Raw genomic sequence first — 26,939 nt, 5'->3', positions numbered from 1 at the left:
AGTCTCAGCAATTTGAGCAAGCGTGTTGTGAAATGAGTTGGGGTCTGTCTCCTTAGAGTAGCCCCCAGTCATTTATTTCTTCACGTTCCCCTCACATTTATTGAAACGCTGTACAGTTTGCTGGAACTAGACAGAAAGTATATGATCTCTTGCATTTCTTTGCTATGTGACACTGTATTACCTCCGACATTCTATCTTGCACATAGAAATGCTGTATAATTATTGTATTATTAAAAATGATTTAAGTTGTATTCCCAGAAGCAACAATCGGGGTCTCATTTGTTTCACATGAATGCTGGCTCTCATTCCTTAGAGAACCTGCTCTTAGTCCTGTGTTATCTCATCAGACAAAGCTTGAATGAGGGGATCTTAATCAGCACAAGATTGTGCCCGGCCATGAGAAGATAAAACCTTGAGGTTATTGGTATTACCTGAAAAGATGCACCAAAAGGCTTGTGATGCTTGGCCTCAGCTAGAAACACGTGCCCCAAGCAAGTATAATTTTAACACTCAGCGAAATGACTGAAACTCTCACGCACACTAACTTCAGGGTTAGAAAATAACAGTAGCAAGAGGGTAGTTTTACAACCCTGTAATCCATGAAGAATGCTAGTGGACTTTAAAGGAGGAGACAGTTACATTTCAGGAGCAAGTCAACACAATTTCTCCTATATACAACCTACAAAGAACATTTCTACAAGACCCTTAGTTCCTTACAAAGACTATTTCTATGAAGAGATTTGCTGAAGAAAAAGGAAGAGACAGGTGGCATTGGAACATCTGTGGTGTTTTGTCATTTCTGATGTTGTCATCAGCCTTACCAAGATAATGGTCTTTAGCAACTGGTACCCTAAGTCAAAGTAGCAGTGCATGCATCACCAGAAAGTCACCCAAGGATAGAATAACCCCCATAAAAGTGCTTCCATTTTCCCAACTTCTGAGGTAGACCATCTCAAGGCACTCTGGAGGAAGGGATTGGTTCTTCCACCTTCCTTGCCTTTTCTTTTTGTCTGAGTTTCTGGAACACTGGCAGCCTCCTTTGATAATGTTCTGGGACTTTACCAAGAATGACACTTCAGGCCACTCTAACCCAGCTTAGCCACTGAAGCTGAGCACAGCTGAAGAAAGCCCTCAATTAGGAACTCCAACTTCAAAGCCTGCATTATGCTCCCCTCAGTACACATGTGTAGCTCCTAATAGCATTGATGGGAGCTGTGGGAGTCCACTGCTCAGAGAATACCTCTAAGTCTGCTTGCTTGATGAGCATGCAATTAAACCTTATGGCCCAACTATAGCAAGTAAAGCACAGAAGAAACCCACAATACTGTGAGTAAAGTCAAGGATGCTCAGGGCATGAAAAAGTAACTTATCTCTTCTGCTTAAACATGAAATAAGAAATGTCTAAATTACGCCCAGTATAATTTCATGTGTCACCTTAAATACACAGTGCCCATTCAGTGTGTAGGAAAAGTCATCCCTGTCTTTAGAAAGCTGAGTTACATGTTTATGTAAGTATTAGTCTTCGCTGTTTTAAAGAGTACCCTCAGAGGCGAAAACATATATAAAGAACACGGACTATTCTACCTAAATTTTCTGTATAAAAATATCCACCAAAACCTCTTCACACCATTGGGGGCTTTTTAGTTCCTTTTTTTTTTTTGCCTTTTAGTTTCTAACATAATTAGAAAATAAAATAAAAACAATTTCCTGACTGGGCATTAAAAAATAGATTTAAGAGGCAAAAATGTTTGCTTTAATGAACATTTGTTCTTGGTGGGAATTAGTAATCCCATACATTTATTTCTAAAGATACCCTCCAGCTTGTTCTGTCCATTAAATGATAAAGCATTAATACTTGCTAATCTGGGCCTAACTCCAGTACTTATCAAGCCTCTCAGGTGTTACTATCACTGAACTAATTCATATCCATTTATTTAAACATTTCTCCCAAACTTTTACAAAGTTAGCAAACATATATATTTAATCAGAATGAGTCAATCAAGGAGTTTTTGGGGTTGGCAAATAACTTCCATTTGGTAGAGACATTAAAACTTCTATCCAACATCAAGTCCTGACTTTCTAATTATATCAGATTCAAAGCTTATCTTTATCCAGACCGTAGAAGCCACCAGGACTACATCAGTAGGAATGCCAAGAAACCAGATTCTTTTTTCAAGTTTTGTAATTAAAATGTAAATCCATCATTTTCCTCCATTCCTCTTTCTGTCCTCCTACGGGGCCCAAGCCCCATACTCAACCCTTCTCACATCCATGGTCTCATAGTCTTTGTTTTACACACACACACACACACACACACACACACACACACACACACACAGAGAGAGAGAGAGAGAGACAGAGACACACATACATACACATAAATCACACATATAGATACACACAGACACACACTCATAGATACACAGAGACATATACAAAGACACACACACACACACACACACACACACACACACGAACACAGAGATAATGGGAACAGAGTCTCAACACTGAGCATAGTGATTCTGCCCTTCTCAATCTTTAATGCATTGAAGCAGTAAATGCAGAACAATCAGAGACTATTTGTGTATGATGTGCTGTGTGTGTTGGAGGAAATATATGGTGTGTTATGTGGTGTGTGTGCCACCTGCTAAGTTAGTTCAGTGTTGCTTAAAATATGTATGAGGATGAGCACTTGGTTTTGAATAATCAATTAGAGGGTACTCCCTGAGAGAAAACTCCAAATCCTTTCAGCCCCATCAGATTTCTCTGTTCAAGTTATCTTATGGAGATATCACACTGTAGCACAGGAGGTAAACTAAGAGGAAGTTCTACTTTGAAAAGGCCATCTGCCAAGCAACCTTCCTGCCATTATTTTGCACGAATATCACTTCTATCGCCTTATGGGAGTGATGTGTGGTCCCTCACGGAGCTTGACAGCTGCTGTCTGAAAGAACAGTCTCAGAACTGAGCACAGCTCATCACCCACCTCTCAATATCTCACACAGTGAATGCAGAACGAGAGATTAGGTGGTATACGGTAGGATAGGGTTAACAAATCTGTAAAAATGAGAAAGACTTAAAACATATTTAGAAATATGAAGGTGTTTTTCCTATAAAATGAAAAACCCTCTTAACAAAGTTAGAAGGGTAGGAATCCCATTGTTCCACCAAATGCCGGATACAAAGCCACCTTCACACGAGAACTAGACCACCGATGTCATTTTTGGGATCTAGCAAATGCTCTTTGAGTTACTCTGGCTAAAAATCCTAACAGTTCACCCCTGTGGTTAGTCTTCTGGGAACAATGCGCTTTCTGTTGCTAAGACAAGCTTCTCAAAGGCATGGGAAGATCACTGAAGATGTTAGCAGAACGTAACCCATTCTGTTTGAATTGCTATAGTTGGGCATAAACACTGGAATTAATTACCACTTCTTTAAATATTCTTGGGACTCACCCTTTCTCAATTTTATGTAACTTTTCCCTAAATCAATTGTCTACCTGGTGTTTATTCTCACCTGGTCCCTCTCTATATATAAAAAGGCAGATACATGCCTGCTTCCACCTGGTATAAAACTGAAGAAGCTAACAGTTCACAAATCATAAACGTGTCATGGAATATACAAGAAATCAATGGCTAAGAAGGGCAATTACTGAAGACATTTGGTGAAGAAATTCTAAGAAAAGAAAGAGGATGGAGGGAAAGAGGGTACCTACCAGATGCCTCTACTAAGAGCACTTCTAGGGAGCGCCCATCTTATGACCACTTGATGATGTAGAATCAGCAGAGGGGTTTTATGCTGTTTGGGAGAATGATGTTCTGTATAGTCTTAAAGAAATATCTGGTGGCTACTTATCAACTGTGTACACAGAACTGGACCTACGTTTCTAGTACCTAAAAACCAGGCTATGAAAAATATATCACCTAGATCATTCCAAACTAAAGCTTTTATAAAAACGGGTGGTTTTAACCAACTTTTAAGTGCCAGCCCTGGAGCCATGCATGGATAGATAGTGAGGACTTTGGCTTTCGTTATCCAGATAAAACCTTTTGCCACCTCAATAAGCAAATACTGACTTGACCTGTAAGAACAAACCAAAATACCTTCTTTTATAAAAACAGCCTTACTCCTTTAATTCTACTTTCACAAATGCTAGAATTACAAAAAGAATAGGACTGTCGTGGTGGTAAAGACTTGAAGTCCAGGCCTGATCTAATGACTGAGTTCCTGGAGAGTCATGGCTACACAGAGAAACCCTGTCTTAAACAAACAAACGAGCAAACAAACAACAACAACCAACAAAAGGGCATTTATGCATATATATACATATATGCAGAATATATATATACATATATATATATAATTGTAAATTCTATTTCTTCCCTTTATTTTCAGGCTCTTGCAAAATTGCCACTGAAAGTCAGACATCTCTCAGAACAAATTAAATAGAAAATAACCAAATGGAGAACCAAAGATATACCTTGTGCATTTTTTTTCTTTTCTGAACTAACTTTCAAATGAAGAAGTTGTCTCCCTTAAAGGCCTTGAATTCTAAATTGCCATTTCTTTTCACACCCAATTAAATTGTCAGTATAATGAAGAATTGTCCAACTGAGCCTAACTGTGAGAATCCTCTCATTGCTGCTTTCCACAGTCTTAATTTCCAGATGCTTCTGCCTAAAATAAGAATTTAACGCTGCTTTCCCAACAGTAAGATGTACAAGGCTTTGCACTGCTGCTGTTCACGCTAGACTTAGAGGGAAAAAAAAAAAACTGAATTCCCAATCTGTCAAATACCAACTAAAAAAATAAATCAACCCACTCACCAGAACTGTACGATCCTTGGCAATTGAGGAATGGGATATCATGAGACCCCCCTACCCCGTCTCTAATAACAACTTTCAAAGAGCACAGCAAGTCTAACAATTCACAACATTAAAAAGGAATACACAATACACACAACTCATTCTGTAGCTCTCATTTATATGAGAGTCTTCTCTAATAAAGGCACAAAGATGGTCAGGTCTTTTTTTTTTTTGCACGAGACTACCAGCTTCCTAGCTTTCTCTCTCATTCTGTGAGGGATATGAGGGGTCCCCACCACCCAGACGTTTCAGCATGGATGTAAGAGGGTCACAAAATACTACCACAGCAAAATCGCCAACTTTGAAATGCACAAAGTGGTCCTTTCCCATCCTGTGGCCCTCTGTTAAGAGTTGACTTAAACCTTAACACTTAAGTGTATGTATGTAGGCAGTGGAGGATGATGTCTTGTGGTCTATATAAACGGGGCATAGCATGGAAGCTGACTAATGCATATATCATCATGAAGAGCTGGTACTTTTGTATAAAGGATGGTATATTCTTATATATTTTTCAAGAAAAAGTACAAAATAAAAATAAATGAAATTCTATTATAATAGGTCTCTGTACATGATTTTTCTTACTGAAAACTGTGTATGCTTTGGCCAACAGCTTCCTAAGTCTCTCCCATCCTAACCATTAGTACCTACTGTTTTATTTGATAGTCCTATGAGGAAGACATTTTTAGATTTTATATGGGTGGCATATTGAACTGTCTTTCTATTCCTATTTAGCCAATTTGCTGTAATAATTTTTAAAATGTCACTAAAAACAGAATGGCAACCAAATGTGTTTTGTAAAGTTACAGTTTGTGTGTGTGGCTATGTGTGTGTGTCCTTGTGTGAGCTTATGTCCATCACCTGAGTATGAGAGCTCATGAAAGCCAGGCCAGAAGGGACCATCAGATCCTCTGAAACTGGAATCACAGACAGTGGTGCGATGACATTTTTATTCAAGGAATAAAACTACTAAGTGTTCTTAACTACTGCCTATATATAACAATCACATGAATCTTTCCAACATGCTTTTAATCGACATTTAGGTCCACATTTGTGATTTTTTAAATGGTAACTTAGGCATGCCTTTCCTACTTCATTGCCATCTTTCTCTTTCATCCCACAATATCGTAATCCTCATTTCAGGCCTTTCTTCTCTCAGAGAAGAAAAATAAATAAAAGATCCCTTAAGCAGTTCAAGGATCTCTTGAAAACACTTTTCATATACCACCACCCTTCAAATGGAACTGAAAAAAAAATAAAGAAATGAACAGTAATTTCTCTCCCTGTACCTTTTGTCAGAATCGTTAACATTAGCACACCTACAACACAGAACCAGAGATCAGCAAGAAGCTCAAGGAAAGGGGGAGGGGGAGAAGTGAGGGGAGGAGGAGGGGAACTGATGTGGAGTCAAGAAACAGGGATGCCCTAAAGAGTGAGTCTAGTCTAGAGCCTTTATTGCTAGTGTTTTTCTGTAGCTCCTCCACAAACACACATAGATTATCCTCTGTTGAAAAGAGAAACCCTTTGTTTCCAGGATGCCAACATCACCGAATTTCACAAAAAGAAGAGTCACAAGCTAAAATCCATCGCTCCAAAGCCTATTTCATTCCTGCTGGGTGATTGCTAACCACTGGGATTATTTCATTTTGTTGTTTGTTGTTATTGCTGGTGCTTTGCTTACAACTGCATGAAAACCCTGAACAAGGAAGTAAGTACAAAAGTGTTTTCATCAGTATCTGAAGAAATTTTAAATGCTCACTTTATTATTAATCATATAAGGAAATAGTTCCAACTACCCTTGCCCCCTCACTTCTCTAGTCCACTTTGATAATAAGAAAATATTAATTCATATTAAATAGCTCGACAATTAATTAATAATTTGGTGAGTTATAAAAGTGCCATCAAATTTTATAAGTAAAATACATGAGGATATTACATTACACCAGAGCATTTGGTTAAAATAAAAACTTTTTTTTGGCATCAGGGTTAGTAGTACGGTGACAATAAAAAGGGATAAATCAGTTTTGTTTTGTTTTTTTATGCTGGAGAAATTTAAAATTGCCAGATGAAGGCTAGTTAACAGAGAGACAGGTATTGTGCTGTTAGAGAGACATCAGTGTTTACTGGCTGTGTAGGATTAGATAAACAGAGGGGGACACAAGGCATAGGGATCTGTTGGAAATGTAGGGATCCAGAATCATCAGCATCCACAAAGTCCTGAGTCTGCGCTGCCTGGTGAAGGCGGTAAAGGAAAGGAATGGGACTCTTATCTAGACACTCCACCGCAGCCACAGAAAACACAGTTTGAAGCTTCTGTTGTTTATTCCAATTATAGCAGCAGAGGCAGGTTTTGTAAAGTCGGAACCTGGGAAAATATTAGGAGACCCCTTTCTATAAAATACAATGCCAAATTTCACAAACAACCCAAATCAAGGATCAGGAGTTCGGGGTCTTTGGAAGGTACCTAGATCCAAAACATGCATGGTGCTTGCTCTGATTGCTTCTCCTCTATGGCTTTCATGCAGTTTGGTGGATCTATGACAGTGGCTGAGAGAATGAAAAGCTGCTGCTGGATTTAATTAATTTGTATGTCAATAGCCAGGCATGATCAAAACATACCACACCCATATCCATCATAAAGCTGTTTCTGTGTACTTAAGAAAATCCTCCATTTCTAGGCTATCATAACCAGATTTTAATCATGTTGATAGGGGACTAAGAAACATGACCCAAAACCCTAGTCCTAATGAGGCACACTGTTAGTCCAATGAGACAATATTCAATGTCCTCCACAGCTCTTTTCGGAAACTTAAAGCAAATCACTGAGAATAATCATTTGGGTAACGGTGAATTTTTCTAACCTAGATGATGTTGGAAGAACTCTCTTTGCAAGCTGAGAAAATTTCAATTACCATGGAAGCAGTGAAAGTCAACTTTATTAGTGCACGTGTGCAACAAGGAAATATGTGGCCCATAGTAAGTTGGCTAAAGCACTAGAGCCATTTACCATGGGCTTGATGGTGGCTGCCTATGCAGATCTATCATGCTCAGCCATGAAGACATGCGCAGAGCTAGGGTTTTAACTCAAGTCAGTAGGCTTTAAACATAATATACTCAAGTGCTTGTAGCTTTAGACTATCTGTTAGTGGATTCGTCTGAAGGGCAAAAACATCTATGTCACTTTTAATAAACATTTTATTACAAAGATCAGTTTTGCTTAATGAAGTCTCCTAGAAGAGAGGACACTAAGATGTTCTACTAGTCCATATTAAGACCATTTCCTCCTTTATCATCTCTAAGTAGAGCAAGGGGAGGAACTAGAAAACACTAAGTGTAGCATTAAAAGCTTTCACTGTAATTTAGAAGAGAAACAATGAATATATTTCTCTTTGAGACAAGGTCTTCCTATGTAGCTCTGCCAGCACTGAAACTCAGCAAGTAGACCAGATTTGTTTCAAACTCTAGAGATCTCTCTGCCTCTGCCTCCCAAGTGTGCTTGGTCTACCATGCTGAACCAAAAGATTTCATTAAAAGTAATTACTTAATTTATACTCCATCACGTTTTCTTACAATTCTAACAAAGTAGATTCCAAACAGTCGTACTGTTTTTTTTTTTTTCTCCTAGAACATTTTTGCTCAGTGGGAACTGGTTGGGTTTAACTTCTCTGACACTTGACACTTCGTATGTCAAACATGTCTTCTAATCTTCCTGTGACACGGATAGAATGCTTGGGGGCCATTTAGGAGGTCGGAAGGCAAGTACCCCATAGAAAGGCATGAGCTGGACTGTGGACAGAGAGCACTACTCTTCAAGAAGCACCACAGCTTGCATCAGCCACATTAACCAAAACACAAGCTACATGTAAGGAAAGAGATTAGCTTTGAAACCAGACAGACCTATGTCTTTCTTGAATATTTCAAGAATTTAGAACCATCCTGGGCCCAAAGAGGCAGCACTGCTGAGTGAGCAGATGTCTCCTCATACTGCCTGGGTATCGTTGCAGCATCTGCAGGTCCTCTCACTTGCTCCATTTGATACACAAAACAGATGGAGCCCGAGAGGTTGGGGACAGTGCACCTAGCCAAGGAGCAAAGAATAAAGGCAACTTTGTGATACAGGCTTATGGATTTACAGTACCTATGAATGTAGATTGACATTCAATAGCTTCCTGCACCGCAATTGCTAAGAGAAATAAATTTAAAAACTAAATATCCTTTTATGTGCACCAGTTCAAACTCCGTGGAGAAGGTTATTTGGGCAGCAGAAAATGGTTAATGCAAAAAAACAATCTAAAACCTAGTAAAAATATTAAAACTATCTTTGGAGAGCTCATCTAATAAATGGACATACATCATGATCCCATTCTCTTCTGGCCAAGTTTAAGGACGATTGTAAATGAGAAGTTGTTTAAAACAGAGGTCAGGATAAAACAGATTAAAATAGTGTTCTGACAGGTCAAGACAACTGCACACATGAACACATAACTGCACAGGATCGGTACAAGATCATACCAGGCAACATTTCCAACATGGAAGGAAAGCTTCCACACTGGAGGAGCTGTGTGCAGTTGATCGTATAGGGAGAGAGAGGGTACCTTTGCTTTAAGGATGTGGCTCAAGTTAAATCAGCTATGCAGCAATGGTTAGAGTATATATATATATGTGTGTGTGTGTGTGTGTGTGTGTGTGTGTGTGTGTAGCACATCAACTAGGAAGCTTACAGAGACAGGAAAATATTGTAAAGTGATAGACTTGGGAGAAGTTAGGAGGAGGGGTGCAGGATTAAATGTAAAAGGGATAATATTTTTATAAGGCAAAATAAGCAAATTTAAATGATATTTTTATTATATGTGTCCAACATAGAAAATGATACAAATATATTTTAAGGGTGACCCAAATTTGATGTAGGTAACCCAGGCAGCTAACTGCAAAATACTAATGTATAAGCATTCTGCATAAAACAGAGGTGTTCTATAAAAGGTCTTCACCACAAATCTGTATGTGGGGTAGCTAAAATTTTTGGCATTATATATTAGTGTTCAGTAACTGATCATCAGACTTCCAAAGTCACAGAAAAAAAAAACATAAATGTTTTAGCATTCATTCATCTTATTTCCTGTGACAAGCTGTTACTTTTTAAAGAAACAGGCACATACACACACACGCACACACACACACACACACACACACACACACACACACACACACACACAAATTGTTGAGATAGAAAAACTTCTTTCCAGAATTCTTGACCTATATATACCACTTCATGATAGGCTGGACATTTATTGGATTATACGCCCCATATAGTTCTGCATACATAGTCAGTTGATAGATCAGACCATGTGAAGGTAGGCCTGAGGGAGAAGTATAGTGCTTTGAAAATGGTTGGTCCAGTGAGTGACAGTATTAAGAGGTGTGGCCTTGTTGAAGTAGATGTGGCCTTATAGAAAATGTGTTACTTTGGGCATGAGCTTCAAGACCTTTCTAATTAACTGCCTAGAAGCTGCTTTTTTCCTGTCGACCTTTGTATCAAGATGTAGAACACTCAACTCCTCCTCCAGAGCCATGCTTCCTGCCATGATGAAATTGGTCTGAACCTCTCAAGCTGTAAGGCAGCAGCAATTTTTTTATTCCCTCATAAGAGTTGCCTTGGTCATGGTGCCTCCTCTCAGCAGTGGGAACTCTGTCCTGTGGTTTACTGTAATGCAAAGTGTTTTGATCAAGCCCAGTACGCTGGAAAAGAAATAATACAGATGTATAGTTCAATTACTAAAGGGGCACCAGGAAGTGGAATGGAGCTGCATCCTGTGTTGGAGGAGATAAATTAGATAAATTAAGGAAGTGGTGACCTCAGGGCAAGATCCCACCCATCATACCTTATGTGTTTGTAAATTGAATAAGGGATAACCATATCATGTTCGGTGTTATTACCTAGTTAGTGTTTTATTTATACTTTTAATTTGAAATAAACTACAATGTAGAAATGGAGGGCACATCTTTGATCCAGATCTTGAAACTGGGATCCAAAGGCTTTTGATCTGAATCTTGAGGCACAGTGGCCATGAAAATCTTAGGCCTAGTCATGGTTGAACACACTTGTAATTCCATCATTCAGGATACAGAGTCATGAAGATTTCTGAGTTCAAGCTCAATCTGCATAGCAAGTCCCAGGACTGCCAAGCATAGGCAGTGAAGACGTTGGAAAACAAAAATGGTAAGATCTTCTAAGAAGTTGTTTCTGAGAGCACAAAGAAGCTGTTCCAGAAATAGCCAACATGGTACCCCCTGCTTCACCTGGACTAGGTAATGTGTAAGAGTCACCCAGGTGGTACTGGTTTTGACCACATGAAAGGATCATGGAAAACAGCTGAGGCTCGGCACTGAGAAAGCCCAGGAAAGTGTTGCAGTCCAAAGCTGTAGGGAACTGAGCATCAGACATGGAAATTCAGAGTTTGGAGTTTGCCCAGCTGGTTTTTGGTCTTGCTTTGGTCCAGAATTTCATTACTATGTCTCCTTGGAATGGAAATATATATCCTGTGATGTTGAATGTAAGATGACGTCTTTATGCAGAAAGGCAGGTGCAAAATAGAACGAGGCCTGTCATTGGATGAGAAGCAAGGATGGGCGGGAACAACGTTGTAGAAGAAGAGGGAGTCAGCGCAAGGAGCAAGATCGAGAAGTAACATGGAGGCAGATGTAGATATTTCCCTATGTGCATAGATACAGGTTGTTATGAATATTTTGTAAGGGATAGGTGTGTACAGGATAATTTGTGAAGTCTAGATAGGCAAACTACATCTTATCAATTAGATGAGAGTTTATTGTGTGGTGTTTTCCTTCATGTGGCAACTTAATTGAGTTTAAGAGAAGGTGCAGCGGTGGGATGCACCAAGCCGGCCATGGCATTGGGACTCATGGGCCTGTGGTGGTAACAACCCACCAAGGGAATTGTGAGTTGGAACAGCATGGCAAGGTGCCTCACTGGGACAGCTCGCAGATCACCCGAATCGGGGGGGGGGGGGTGGTGAACAGTGGAGCCGATAAGATAAGTTAATATAGTTCCATATGGCCTGATGGAACCAGAATTAGCGTGGGAGTGACCACATAGGTCAGAGAAAGCCTGGGCATCTCAGAGCGGTAACTAGTGGGAACTTGTAGCACCTGTTTTGAATACTTACTGAAACATTTGGAGGTACGTGATCTGTTTTTTTGAATAGAGGATTTCTTAAAATAGAGGATTGTAGTTACGTGCTTGGGTAAATCTCAGAAGAGACTTTAGCCTTTTACCATTGTTGAGACTGCCATGGGCAATAGGGACTTTTGAAATTGGACTAAATGAATTTTTCATTATGCTATGGACAGGTATGGCCCCTTTAGATAGATGTGTTTGAACAAGCCTATGGAAGGGACAGGAAGTAGAATGTGGTGGTCTGAATGTGCTTTGCCCAGGGAGTGGCAATATCAGAATGCTTGCTGGAGTAGGTGTGGCCTTGTTGGAGGAAGTGTGTCACTTTGGGAGTGGGGCTTTGCGACTCTCCTCCTAGCTTCCTGGAAGCCAGTCTTCTTCTGTCTGCCTATGGATCAAGATGTAGCATTCTCAGCTCCTTCTCCAGCGACATGTCTACCTGTGTGTCTACAGCCATGCTTCCTGTTACGATGATCATGGACTGAACCTCTGTAGCTGTAAGCCAGCCCAATTAAAAGTTATCCCTTATAAGACTAGCCTTGGTAATGGTATCTCTTTATGGTAATGGAAACTCTAAGACATATAGGAGTTAACGTTTCTCAGGTATTTTTATGTTTAAGTCAGAATGCCAAATGATTCACGGACAAGCAATTAGTTTCTCCCAATAACCCTAAAAGATGAAACAATTTCACATTGAGGTGTGTTGGGTGAAGCCCTGTCTGTACCCATGGACATGGTATAGCTACAAAGAACAAAAGTGCTCTTGGGCCTCCCTGTTTCAGTCTCTTACTTTCCCTCGACCTTGATTTTGTGATTCCTTTTCTTATTCTCCAACCCATAGTGGCCAAGAAAACAACCGTTTTGTCAGATCAAGTAAAGTAAACTAACTCATGCCCAGGCTCCCTCTGATGTATGTTCCATGGTCTATGTCTGCCCATGGCCATATGACTCTTTGTGCTCATGCTGAGTGACCAGTGAATTCTGGAAATATGTGTAGCCCAGGACAAATGTAACAGTGCTTAACACGGAAAGACTGTATGAAAAGAAAGTAAAATAATAGAGAATTTCAAAAGTGGAAAGCATTTTGAAGTTAGTCATGTTAACTAAATGTATGTGCATACATACATATATGATATATATACACACACATACAAAAACATATGCTTCATAAACTAAGCATTTATACATGTATGTACAAATATTTCATCCACAGAATGTGTTAGTTATTGTTTAATACATTAGCATGAAAAATGACAAATAGATTTATTAAAACCCATAACTTTTTAAAAGCTCTTATGTTCCTCTGATGCAATTTCAGTGTCCAGTTTGCCAATGCATACCACAACTCTGGCTAGACATGAGAGTGTACGGATAAACAAGCAGTCAAAGCCAAGCAGTGCGCAATGGCTGAACATGCATCTTCAAAGCAACAATATTAAATTTTTACTCCTATTTGCAGCATACTTCATTGTCTTATTTTATTTCCCTAATATAGTCCTCCCTCAGTCTCCTCACAGCAGTCCTCCTCCCTCAGCCTTCCCAGGAGCCCTCCACCCTCAGTCTCTCTCACTGCTCTTCCCTCAGTCTTCCCAGGAGTCCTCCTCTCAGTCTCCCAAGGAGTCCTCCTCCCTCAGTCTTTCTTAGTATGCTTCCCTCAGTTTCCCCAAGAGTCCTCCTCTCAGTCTCCCCATTAACCATCAAGACTTACTTAATGATATTAAAAGGAAGGGCATGAAAATTTTAATATATAAATGAAAATGTAAGCTAATTTTTAAACATCATAGTCAAGAGCATTTTATCTTACCCTTTCTTTTTTTTAAAACCTTAAAAAAAATTTAACTTACTTTTTCCATCTCCAATAAGATATCTCAAACACAGAGGCCCATACCTGCTGTTCTGTTGTCAATGTTTGCTTATGGGTATTTTCGTTATTTGTATCTGTCTTTTGAGTTTTTGTGTGTTTCTTGGATTTCTGTGGTTTTTGTCCGTCTATCTGTCTGTCTTTTGTTTGTTTTTAAAGGAGAAAGTTTGCTGAGTAGGGAGGTGGGGAGCAGCTAGACGGAATTGGGGAAGAGGAAAAAGATTAAAAAATATACTCTATCCAAAAATTTCTCAAATAAAAAATAAACTACGTCAAGAATACTGGGCTGTATTATAGCACTCAGTTTAGTGTGTCAGTGTGGGTGTTAATTCATAAGTTGTGTGTGTGTGTGTATGAGAGAGAGAGAGAGAGAGAAAGAGAGAGAGAGAGAGAGAGAGAGAGAGAGAGAGAGAGAGAGAGAGAGAGATGGAAGGAGAGAGCTATGGGAGTGACATAGAAGCATGTGTAGGAAAAGATACATGGCTATGCTCACACACACAGAGTCCTGTTGTATCTACCATTTCCCCTCAATACTGGGTATCTCACTGAACCAGGATGCTGGCCAGGAAGCTCCAGTAAACCTCCTGCCTCCACTCCCCACTGCACCTGGCTTTTTCCCTAAGAGCTGGTATCTGCACTCAAGTGCCCCTGTTTATATGGGAAGTGCTCTTACCCGCTGAGCCATGTCTCCAGCCCCTCATTGTTTTTTAATAGGATAAAATAAGTTGCTTACTCTTCTAAGGAAATATGTAATTAGGACTCTGGTAATTAAGCAAGAGATAAGGTATTTGGTATATCTGTGCCCCAAATCCCAATAAATTATGCATGCATAACTTTTAAAGCTGCATCTTAATTAGTATCTTAAAATAAAACTAATTGTGAAAGCCATGATATTGAAGTTTAAAAAAAATCATCCCAATTTTATTAGTGAAAAGTAGCTAAATATCCCAGTTTAAAGTATAAACATTATGTAAAACTGACATGAATTGTTGAGTTCTGTAGTAAATACCTTTGCAAATTCTAACTCACAGCCATGGCCTCTGTTAACTTCATCATATTCTTCCTCATTGACATAGGTAAATTACGAGACATTCTGTTCCAGTTTGAACTATTGTGCCTCTCTGTGATGGCTTACTTCAAGTAGTAACTTGTATAGGTCACAGTTATATATAGTTATTTCTTCAAATATTCCTGGTGAGTTTGCTTTGAACAGGGTTAACTTATAATTCAGGACACCAAGTAAAATAGATTGCTCTCCCTTATGTTAGGGTAGCACTAAACAAAAACGGGTAAGCATTCGACAAATGAAGAAGAAATCATTCTTCCTATGGCTTGCAAACCAGAGCACTAGCATTTCCTACTCACACATAACCTGAAGCATCTGCTTTTCTGGGGCTATAGGCCTGCTGGCTATGGGACAGGAAACATACCACCCTGCCTCTTGGGTGTCCAGCTTGCCAACCCACCTAACAGATTGTTGGACTTGTCAGTCTCCTTAATCATGTGAGCCAATACCTTACAACTGGGATTTCTCTTGGCAATGCTGCTGGGTCATCTTTCTCCGGAATATCCTGACTGATACTGGACAAGTAGGGAGTCATTTCTCAGACACAGAAGCTCTCTGTGGTTTACAATCCATCACACTTGCTCTGTCTGGTAGGAGACTGTCCTCTAAGCTTTCACTCTCACGCCCCCTCCCTCCCATGATGCATCATGTAAATAGTATCTCACCTTACTCTGTATTTTCCTCACAATCATGACCAACTGTAGGTTTGACTGTCAGAAAAAAAAATGCTGTCCTTCCATAATAAAAACATCAAACAAAATGCCAAAGATCTTAGCTGTATGACCCAGGAAAAACAATCTCAGGTTCTCTAGAAGACATTTTCTCAAACCATGGACAAACTGACAGATGTTTTGACACCAAGTCCCCTTTCACTCAAACCGGCACAATCTTTTAAGCCAATCATTAATAAACACTCCTATGGTTTTTACATGCATCTCAAGATCTTTAAATATTTTACTATGAAGTAAAGAAAAGCAAACTGCTCTTTCTTGAACATATAGTTTAGAATGGCACATCTTCTCTTTTAGAACATGGTATTGGTGAGGAGAACATGCTGATAGTTGTGAGGAAGAGTCTATCTCATTCACACAACAGTACTGATGAGAAGAAATGACAAGCAGAGACAGCTCTCAAGGGGCACACTCATCACCAGAGAACAATCGTTTAGCCCCTCCTCTTAGCAGAATCTCCCCACACTGTTTAAAGGGGCTCCACTCTGCCTGTGTGACAAGGAATAAAACCTTGTTTTTAAGTCCTAAAGATCTAACTGCTGAAAGTCAACAGTTCCTTCCTCCATAACCTGGCCCTGCCCTCTGCCACCTTGTTCTAGCAGGGAGGCAGCATTATAAAGGGACATGTTATCATTTTGTTATCAATTTATTCCAAAGCCCTTCACCATTTCATAAGCCTTTTCAAATAGTCTTCCCTGGGTTCCATAATTGTCAGCAAGTTTGTTCGGGGCTGGCCATCCTTTCCTTTTGTTTCAGTCTTTCATAAAAACCCTTTTGTGTGACAGACAAGCAGCTGTGCTGTGTTCTTTAATGTTCCTAGCCTGGATCCCCAGCTGAGATCACTTTATAACATAAACGGCAAAGTACCATTTTCACAGCAGGGACAACTGTGTTCATCTTCAAAAAGAGGCATTAATAAGATGAGCCCGTAATGAACATGCTAATTCTGAGTACAGCACAGTGCACAAAGGCATCACTGCCACCTCCCTGGAAGATGGGAAAAGTTGTTCACGTTCCTTTCTTCTTAACAACAGCTATAATGGGTTATTTTGGGGGGGGGGCAGACATAGTATGCAAACATCTCTCCGTGTTTTACAATGCAATGCTGCCTCGTCTCATGCAAACGGCTCACTGTGTTTTACTATCTCAGTAACAGTCACCTTCGGGGAGCATGCTTCTTCCATCCTGCAAGAACTGACTTCCTGAATTAGGCATGTCACTGAATCACAGAACAGTAGCTGAGAAGGAATTTGACTGATTGGATTCCCAAGCTAAGGGTTCTCTGTACAAATGAGGTAAAGAAGAAGGGGGAAGAAAAAAAAGCCATAACTCAAAGATCAGGGACATGGGCGGATTGAAGAAGATGATCATATATTTCTGTCATAGTCAGTGTGGGAGCTCAGATGACCGCAAGATGGACATACTCTGCACTGTCTAACACCTAAAGGTGCACATATCCATGATATATAAAATTCCCACTTACTAAACTGCATTTGTTAAAATGTGTGAATGGAATGCCTTCCGGTTTGGCATGCTACCCTATTAAGGCAGCAGCTGTACTCGGCTTGCCTTCTATGACAAACTAGTTCTCAATGAGCAGATGAGGAAGGCGTGGTGATGTTTATTACGTTTAGTTGTTGTGATGCTGGTCTTGTGCTGGCTGTGGCGCTATTTGTATATGGGCAAATATCTGGACATAATCCACAAAATTTAGATAATGTCTGTTTTGCGTTACGAGTCTGAATGAGAAGCATGTATTTTCAGACTGCTCCCCCTGCCAAAAAAAATAATAAGCTCAAGAAACATGTATGATATTTAGTTATATTTTAAGGCAAAGAATAATTCAATGAGAAAGAAAGAAAGAAAGAGGGAAAGAAAGAAAGGAAGGAAGGAAGGAAGGAAGGAAGAGAAAAAGAAAGAGGAAAAGAAAGAAAGAATGAATGATTCTTGACCACTTTCCTCCAGCCTTAAAGCATCAGACATCCCTGGATTTTTCAACAGTGAGAAGAAACCGCACAGGGCAGTCTCAGCTGCCCAGCGGCTGATAACACACATCAGTAGAATGTTCTTACTCCCAGTTTCATTATATATATTTCTATGTTTCTCTGCAGATATCAGGAAAACCTCACAGGCAATCAAGTCAGGAGCCAGAGAACCAATTTCATCTGGATGGCAATTCCTACACCTAAGATGTACTTTCTGGTCCCTGGCATGAACCAACCTACAAGTCTAATATTTAATCCGTTGTCCTCCGCTGTATTCCCCAGTGGATAAGCCTCAGACTTCACTAAGCTCTTAGTGGTCCCTACAGCCTGCCCTGGAGGCACTATATGCATACAGCAGCCATGCAAAGCCTCCTAAAGAGCCAGGTAACTAGTTCCAGTATGAGCTTGTGCTTCTATAACATCCGACATGGAAGACTAATTATAATAAAAAATAGTAATAGTAATAATGATAATGATAGAACATGAACGACCACTTCATCCTACATCTTACACTCCCTCTGAGACCCTCCAATGACAGGATATATGCTTTAACTGTCATCTATCTCATCCCAGGACATGGTCAGACTTGAGTATTAAGAAGTCTGCCCTGAGGAAATAGTTTTTGAAACTCAGGGGCAATTAGGAAAAAAAATAAGCAAAAACACAAAAGGCTTTTGAGGAAAAGTGTCCCTGAAATGCTCCTTCAGTGCACATGGGTGGTCAGGGTGTTATTGTAATGTCTTCTGTATTTAGCCGTACAGGTCAGACATTTGAATATCCAATTACTTAGGTTCTCCCGCAGCCTGTTTGAAATAAATGAATGTTCTCCATCCCTCCTACTTAGACAAAAGCCATCATGACAGTTGGCACATCTTTGGCATTTGTCAGCAAAGTGGGAAGAAAATAAATGACCCATGGAGCTGAAACGGGCCGGTGATGAGGCCCACTGGACAGCAAGGGTGAAGTGGTCTCCACATCCTACAGCATGAGAGCCCTTGAATATCTGCCAATGTGATACGCAAGAGAAAGTAGACCCGAGCAGATAAGAAGGCTCATTAGCTCGAACACAAGCACCGTCCCTCCCTAACTCTTCACGTTCTAAGCCCATAAACACCAGTTTATTGCTGGCCTATCACTAGGAAGACTGTTAGTAACAGAAAGAATTACCAGCATGTAGAAAAGATAAAGAGGGTGACTCAGGGCAACAGAGATGATTCCATTCTTAATTATTTCGTGAACTGGCAATGGAAAGAACTCTAAGGGTGTGGACACTCCACTTGTCTACTTTTCAATGTCAGCTTTGAGTTTTCTCAGAAACGTTTTCAGGACAGTTAACTGCAGGTATCTAAGAGTGGAAGGCTAGATGTCTTACTAGAAGCACGTGCTTTCATGCAAATGAACAGCATAGGTCTAGTTGTCATGCAGAACGTCAAGATCAGACTGAAGTTTTTCCATGCATTTGTTTACACAGTGATGAACTATTTAAAGAAGAGGAGACAAGGGTCCAGCCAGCAAAAAGGGAACATAAATCCCTGTGAATCTTTAAGGCAAATTATATGTTCTGTGAACATTTTGTTAATGTCTTCATGAAATAAAGATTAAGAAAAGCAAATGACATGTGGCTTAAATGATTTTTTTAATCTCCTAATTAATCGTATTTTACCTTTGTAATACACTTTCTCCCTGCTCGAAGAATCAATTAGTTGTTGGAAGTTTAAAAAAATCTCACAGATGAGTCTGAGATTTGGTCAGATATGGACGTGTAAAGACTGAATCTAGCTTCCTTCCAGTCTGGTTACATTACAAACACACACACACACACACACACACACATCTAGACTCACATATCTCTAGATGTCCCATAGCACGAGTACACTATCTATAAACATGAATGAACACTATTAAAATTTAACAAGTGATTTCTAACAAGTGTCTACATTTTATTTTACAACATCTTATAGCTGCCTTGTACATTTTATTTCTCTTTTTATCTTTGCAAATGTTTTAAGTACTTTTTCTTTAATGTTTAAAATACATTTATGTCATACATTTTGAGCCCAAAGACTTAGGACTTCTATCCTTCCTGTTTGAGCTTTATCAAGGATTGAAACTGGCTGCATTCCTCTGGAAGTTGAGGTTTTGATTTCAGATGGTTACAAAAGGATGCATTTATGGGTTAATCTGTAATGGGCATGTTTTCTGACATACCTTCATCATCTCTTAGTTCCTTAGTTTGGGATGCCTCATGTTCAGTTCAGCTTTTGGGCTATTCTTCTCGGCTCTGAGAACAGCAACAAAGGAATGTGGCCAGAAGCCTCACTTTTACAGGGAGCTGATTTGCCTGCTTACTAGACCTGATTTTCGAATGCACACATCCTGCTGGAGCCTTGAAATTCTAGTGCTGATCTCTACTATCCTTGCAGTTTTCCTCCTGGCATCTCTATAAGGGTCTGTTCTCTGAGTATCTCTGTCTCTACAACACTTGGCAACTGCTCTTGCTTAGTTCATTTCTTCTCTAATTTTGTCAAAATTGTATTAAAAAATTATCCATTGCAAGTTTTGTAAACAATTCTGAAGCATAAAACTAGAAAACAATATAATAGAGAAAGAAATAAAGGTCCACAAAACGTTACCAAAATAATGTTATCTACTCGCTTCCCCGTTAGACTATGCTTATATTTCTACTGAAGAATCAGGGCTAGAAATATAGCAAGGGGGCAGATTTCCTACAACAGCACCATCATGCTAAAGAAACTGTAAAAAACAGGCGACTATGCCATGTTTTATCAGGCTACATAGGTACCATGGAGAAAGACAAAAGTATCTGCCATCTCATTTTATTCATCAATAGTAGCAGTTTAAAGAAAAAAAAAAACGAAATAGTTATTTTCAGCATAAAATATACATATTTTTTTAATATCCATCATTTTAGGAGAGGAAGCTCACCTTCATCTTCTTTAATCTCTCATTTTTTTCCCCCTTCAATCATTCAATGCAGGGAAGGAAGATTCTTTAATTTAGTAACCATCCATGTCAACTTGGTTAGTGTGTACAAGAAAACAGCAGCAGTAGGAATCCAAAACAAGACTAGACACAGGTCTGCTAACAGTGGTGCGAGCCATACATTTTCCTGTCTAGATATCCTTGCCAAAATCAAAATGGCGCCTGGCATTTAAAAAGCAAATCTTCATTCCACTGTTATTTTCTTTTCTTGATTAACATTGCTTCAAGAACCAAGAAGATACCCTGCTGTCTGATTAACATTTGGCACAGTCCATCCTTTTCCTGAAACTGTTCTCTGGACAGTCCCATAAAAGAGTACCTAACAGACAGAACCGCTGGAACGATTCAAACAGCAACATGAACTTGAGCACTTACCACGTAAAACTGTGAGTCTGGTGGACACACTTATTTCTCCCACATTATTCGAGGCCACGCATTCATAAATGGCCTCGTCCCTTGGAGTCCTTAAGGGCTGTATTCTGAGGACTGATCCAGATCCATCGTCAAATTCTATTACCTATTAGAGGAAAAAATAGCTGTCACAGGTGTTGTTACAATCATCCACCTCTCAGCTAGACTTCGAAGCACAGTAGTGAGGCGGCCATTAAGCTCTGACTAGTCAAAGGCATCATTCTGATAGAAGACTGCGTTCTAATAGAGTGGGAGAGCAGATCCTTGGATGGACTGTAGACGCCTCGCACCAAACAAAAGAAAGACATAAAACTACCAGTAAGCACATAGGGATTCCTAGTCACTACCTGCACCCACCAGGATTCCCTCATTAACATATCTCAAGCTTAGTAAATGCAGTAAGTACAGTATAGCTGTGATGAATAAACTTCAGTTACTCACCTTGGCAACACACGTGCTTAAGTGGACCCGTTTAAAGCACAATGCTTGTCCCTACAAGTATTTCTGTCAGTTTAAAGGGCCTTGTTCTTAACAATATATATGGTTGAACCACAAAGAGAAATGGCATAAATCTAGTCGGCAGCCAAGAAGGGAGCTAACCCAAAGCCAGGCAGCCTGCATTAATCCTGTCATAAAGCCTCCCAGTATTTGTTCCAGCTTAATTAACATAGTCTGACTTTTTATGGCCTTCTTCAATGAAATGGAGGCTTGCCTCACCAGGCCAAACTTGAATGTGCGAAGCACCAACCCTGAATTCACTGCCATTGTGAGCTCCATTATGAAAGAGAAGGGCAACACTGGAAGTTAGCTCAGCTAAAAGAACAGGCATAAAATCTGCACTCCACGAAGGGGTGGTATGTATGGATGGACAGCAGTCAGGATCAACACCATTCCTTTCTACCATGTCTTCTTGCAGCTCCTTACTGGGACACTGTGCATTTGGAGTGGTTCCATCTCCCTTGACTTCAAATAAACCGACTGCCTATCAAATCCAATTATGAGGGGCTTAATCCAAGGTTCAGTGTATATGTAGTACCATATAGAGAACAGATAGTAAATATGTTAATTGTATTCACTTTAGCTCCGTTATGTTTTCCACATTAATTGTAAATTCAGAAATTCTAAAAATGTCCGGTTCCTCAAAACACAACTGTAGTGGCCATTCCTGGTTGTCAACTTGACGATATCTGGAATGAACCACAATCCAGAATTAGAAGGTTCTCCTGTGATACTGAACTTGAGGCATAGTGGCTATGAATCTTAGGACATTAAAGCAAGGAGATCTCTGAGCTCAAGGTCATCTGGTACAAGGCAAGTCCAGAAGTGGTGGTACATACCTTTAAACTGGGACACACCTTCTGTTGGGGACCTACATTTGGACATTGGAAGAAGAAAGGCTCTCTCTCTTTGCCTACTTGCCTTGTGGGACTGAGCAACTGCTAGATCCTTGGACGTCCATTCACAGAAGCTGCTGACCATTCTTAGGGAGTTGGACTACAGACTGTAAGCCACCAACAAATTCCCTTGCTATATAGAGAATACCATAAGTTCTGTGACTCTAGAGAACACTGACCAATACAACAACCATATATTTTCAACTCAATTAAGTACACATTTGACAGGAATCTAGTATATATCTAAGAGATACAAGTTCCAATTATTAGACTCTTTCTTAAATACTCCACAATTTTATAAAAAAAAAAAATACTTGAGTATAGCACAGATTAATACAAAAAAATGTATGCCGAACATTAATATAAATTTCAGTTTGAATTAATTTTAAATTAAATATCATTATATATTCATGAACATTAATCATTTTGTAGATTGAAATATTTGTATGTTGTCAGACCTTAAAAGCCAGTGTTCTAATTCCCAAGTTGAAAGCAGTCAATGGATGCTTTCTGTATGACAGACACCATATATGGCTTTAACAGAAGCAACAGCAAAACCAGTTTCATCTATTACTCACATAGGAATACAGGGTGTAGTAGTGCTGTGTGTGTGTGTGTGTGTGTGTGTGTGTGTGTGTGTGTGTGTGTGTGCTGCTCACGTGCACTCAAGCAAGCACTGTAAATTTAGTTAAGAATTTTTAGCCCAAGACTTGGTATTATATCACATATCTGTTTTACATGAAATAATTTTCCATGTACTTGTTTATATGATTCTCATTAGCAAGAATGTACAAAGAAGACCTCATGCTTTGAATTATGTGGTCCTATCGTTTATAAGACTTTTATTTAGAAGGTCACCATCAAAAGCAAGTATATCAAAGAGCATTCCTCTGGGAAGGGGGGAAGGGGAAGAAAACTTTTAACTTAAAAGGGAAAAAAGTTTATATACCCCAAATTCTCACAAACAACATGTCAGTTTGTGTATTCTGTAGAAAGTTCCTTGAAGATATTTAAAGAAAAGTTTAGGCCATTGTATCTTAAATTCAAACATATAAAAAATAAAATTCATCTCTAAATTTGTAAAATAATAGTTTATGAGTTGATGTTCAAATTTTAAATTTCACTGCTATTTCTGATCAGAGCTTTTATAAACATGAACCGGCTCTGAACGCTCTGAACAGCGATGATACAGTATTCTGAGTTTTTAGATGTGATATTATTGTTTGACCAGAGATTGTAATTCATTTTCCAAACTGTGAAGTAGGCCATGGCATCTATTAGAAAATCAAGCAAAATAGAAGAGAATTTTTATAATCATAGTACACTTTGGGCATCTTCATTTATGAGCCTGGTGTGCTTTAGAATGAACTGATTTCTAAACTGCACACTTCCTCCCCAGACAGAAATGACTTAGCACCATTATGAAGGCAAAACTTTGCCAACAGATTCCCTGAGTAATTACTCTGCTTGGCTTGGTTCTTTTACATGGTATTTTACAGCTAAAATACAGAAAGGGCTTTCTTATTGTGGACCACAGGATTAATGAAGTTGACACTTGAGATTTTTAATCCACTCTCTTGACTTTGTAACAGAGACTGAAAACCTCTTCCAAGAAAACAATCCTGAGTTTAAGCTATAGGATTGGATAAGACTGATCCCATTTTAGAATCTGTTTGGTGTAAACAAGCTGATACCTTTTACCTGTCCACATACTGTGTTCAGATGTGACCATGCCACTCAGTAGCACTGAGAAGGACAGAAACTTTTAGAAAGATATACATTTGCATGTGTCTAGTGGACTTGGGAAAATGAGGTTATGGGATTTTCCCTTGCAATTTTAAGAGGAAGCAGGCTGAAGATGACTCTAGCAGGTAGATCTGAGACCCCCCATTATGCCTCTTCCTTGTAATAGAAATCAGAATCTCAGACCCTAGTTAAGACCTTCAACGAGTGGATACAAAACTCAGCCAAAATTCTCTAGTCTCAAAATACACTGAGTTCCAGTGTTCACTGCAGGTGACATGACTGTCACAACTCAGGACCTATGACACCTCACAGCAGTGCAGAGAGAGAATAAATTCATTTCGTCCCCAGAGAAACAGAACAATGGACCTAATACCTCAAATCTCTGGTTGCTGACTTTCTTTCCTTTTTTGTTCCAGACAATTTTAGGTCTAGGATCTCCTGTCGCTTGACAAATGAACGATGCAACTCCTCCAGAGACCCCTGTCTGATCCACCGGAGTTCTTGTAAACCTCGGGGGTGCTGAAATAAGAAGAAATAAACACTACCATTAGCAGCAGTATTGAAACAGATAATGACCCGATTCACTGTACACAGCCTCATCTACAGCATCAAGGTGGGAAGGTGGAAAAAAAAAAAAAAAAAAAGAACCAGGGCAACCTCATTCTGCTTTGAGGGTAACTTTGTGGTCAAGGTCTGCTATCTTAGAGTTTTCATTGCCAAAACCGGAATTAAGGCAGGGATCCAATAACATCCAAAAAGCAACATCACACATTAATTTTTATTACCCGTATTTAAAAATCCAATTTGTCCCCCGTCACGAAAAGCTCATCAATCAAAGTGAGTAAAATTCCGGCACTTTGCTTTGATGTCACTATCAGGATGCTGCCAGAAAGCAGCACTGCCATTGCCAGGCTATTAAAATTAGTGACATTTAAGGGGTGTTCTAGGAAATTTTAAAGAGACAAGCAATATAGCCTGGAATTAGACATCCCAGCAGGGAACAGGAAGGGGTAAAAATGCCACGTGGGCATCCACACATTGGCTTGGAATATGGATACTCGTTTTGTGAAAAGGAGCCCAGAGGACCTTCCTAAGTCACAGGGGAAGGGCATTTATTAGGAGGCACCATCTTATGGTTACTGAATGAGAAAGAAGGGAAAATGGAGTTTCCTAGAGTCCCCATCTCAGCTGACTCTTTGGGTAGCCATACTTTTCTCTGAAAACACTTCTTTCCAATCTGATATTTTCAGATGTAAAAATCAATCACATGGTGATGTCGTAAGATGTAGCTGAATATGATAAGTATTAATATACAAAATATTTATTGTATAATCTGATTAGCAGGAGTCTATAGGGAACATAAATATAAGGAACACAAATATTAACAGTATGGGCATTTATGTTAAAATAAATTACACTATGAATAGGAAATACGAAATATAAGGAAGTGTTTTATCCCATGGTGAGAGAAGCACTTATATGTCAATGGAAAGGTACAAAGACATAATGCAGAATTATGAGGGACATCTGATAAGAAAACACTTAATGTATGCACAGTATATGAAAACATTAATGATGGTGGCTTGTAGAGTGTTTTAATAGCTTTATAAATGGTTCTGTTTTCATCTGTGGATTCATAAAGTCTGTATTTATTCACATGTGCAGTGATCTGAAGAGGCCTGAACAGGGCATCAGATCCTCAGGAGCTGGAGTTTCATTCAGGTTATGGGCTACTGGGCATGAGAACTCGTCCTGCAGCAAGAGCTTTTGACTGGTGAGGCAACTTGTCTTTCTCTATATTTGAGATTTGTGATTGTTATATTTGAAAACTATTTTAATGTCAATCACATTTTACTTTGCCATTTTCCTTTCTTTTCTTTTAACAACTGTACAGATTTTATTGCCTACTGTTCTTTAGTCATATCACTGGTAAGAGCTATAACTAGCTCTGGTTACTATTTAATTTAAATGTAATCTTCAAACTCTAGGACCAAAAAACATAGCAACATTGTACCTTCCTTGCTCATTGCTATCATGAAACTTTGCCTACCAGTCATGTTTCCACCTGATGTCTTCCAACATCATCTATGATCTGACTCAGTTTTATTTCTTTGTAGACAGGAAAACCAGATAATTTGAAACCTACTGCTGATGACAATGATGATGACAGATAAGAGGGTAGATGATAGATATATGATAGATACATATATATAGATAGATAGATAGATAGATAGATAGATAGATAGATAGATGATAGATGATAGACAGACAGACTGACAGATGATAGATGAAAGATAGATGATAGATAGATAGATGATAGACAGATAGACAAATAGATAAATGATAGATAGATAGATGCTAGATAGATAGGCAGATGCTAGATAGATAGACAGATACTAAATTGATATATAGATGATAGATAGATAGATAGATAGATAGATAGATAGATAGATGATAGATAGATAAATAAATGATAAAATGATAGATGATACATAGATAGATAGGTAGGTAGATATATAGATGATAGATACATAGATGCAAGATAGAGAGATAGATGATAGATAGAAAGATGATAGATAGATAGATAGATGATAGATAGATAGATGATAGATAGATAGATAGATAGATGATAGATAGATAGATAGATGATAGATGATAGATAGATATAGATAGAGAGATAATAGATAGATA

At 39.1% G+C, this 26,939-nt stretch overlaps 1 protein-coding gene across 1 annotated transcript in view; it reads right to left on the bottom strand.

The window, feature by feature from the left end:
• Positions 1-26,305, bottom strand: part of PTPRD (protein tyrosine phosphatase receptor type D) — a gene marked incomplete at its 5' end in the record, with an annotated part of 289,668 nt that extends 263,363 nt beyond the window's left edge. The window contains 3 exons of the mRNA XM_080940162.1: positions 21,073-21,214; positions 24,622-24,767; positions 26,299-26,305. Coding sequence (XP_080796288.1) covers positions 21,073-21,214; positions 24,622-24,767; positions 26,299-26,305 — 295 coding nt within the window. The remainder of the gene's footprint in view (positions 1-21,072; positions 21,215-24,621; positions 24,768-26,298) is intronic.
• Positions 26,306-26,939: the final 634 nt, after the last annotated feature.

Source organism: Micromys minutus (genome assembly GCF_963924665.1).
Source record: "Micromys minutus genome assembly, chromosome: 28".
Taxonomy (NCBI): Eukaryota; Metazoa; Chordata; class Mammalia; order Rodentia; family Muridae; genus Micromys; species Micromys minutus.
Note: the sequence above shows the minus strand (reverse complement) of the source record. Positions and strands in the feature narration are given on the sequence as shown.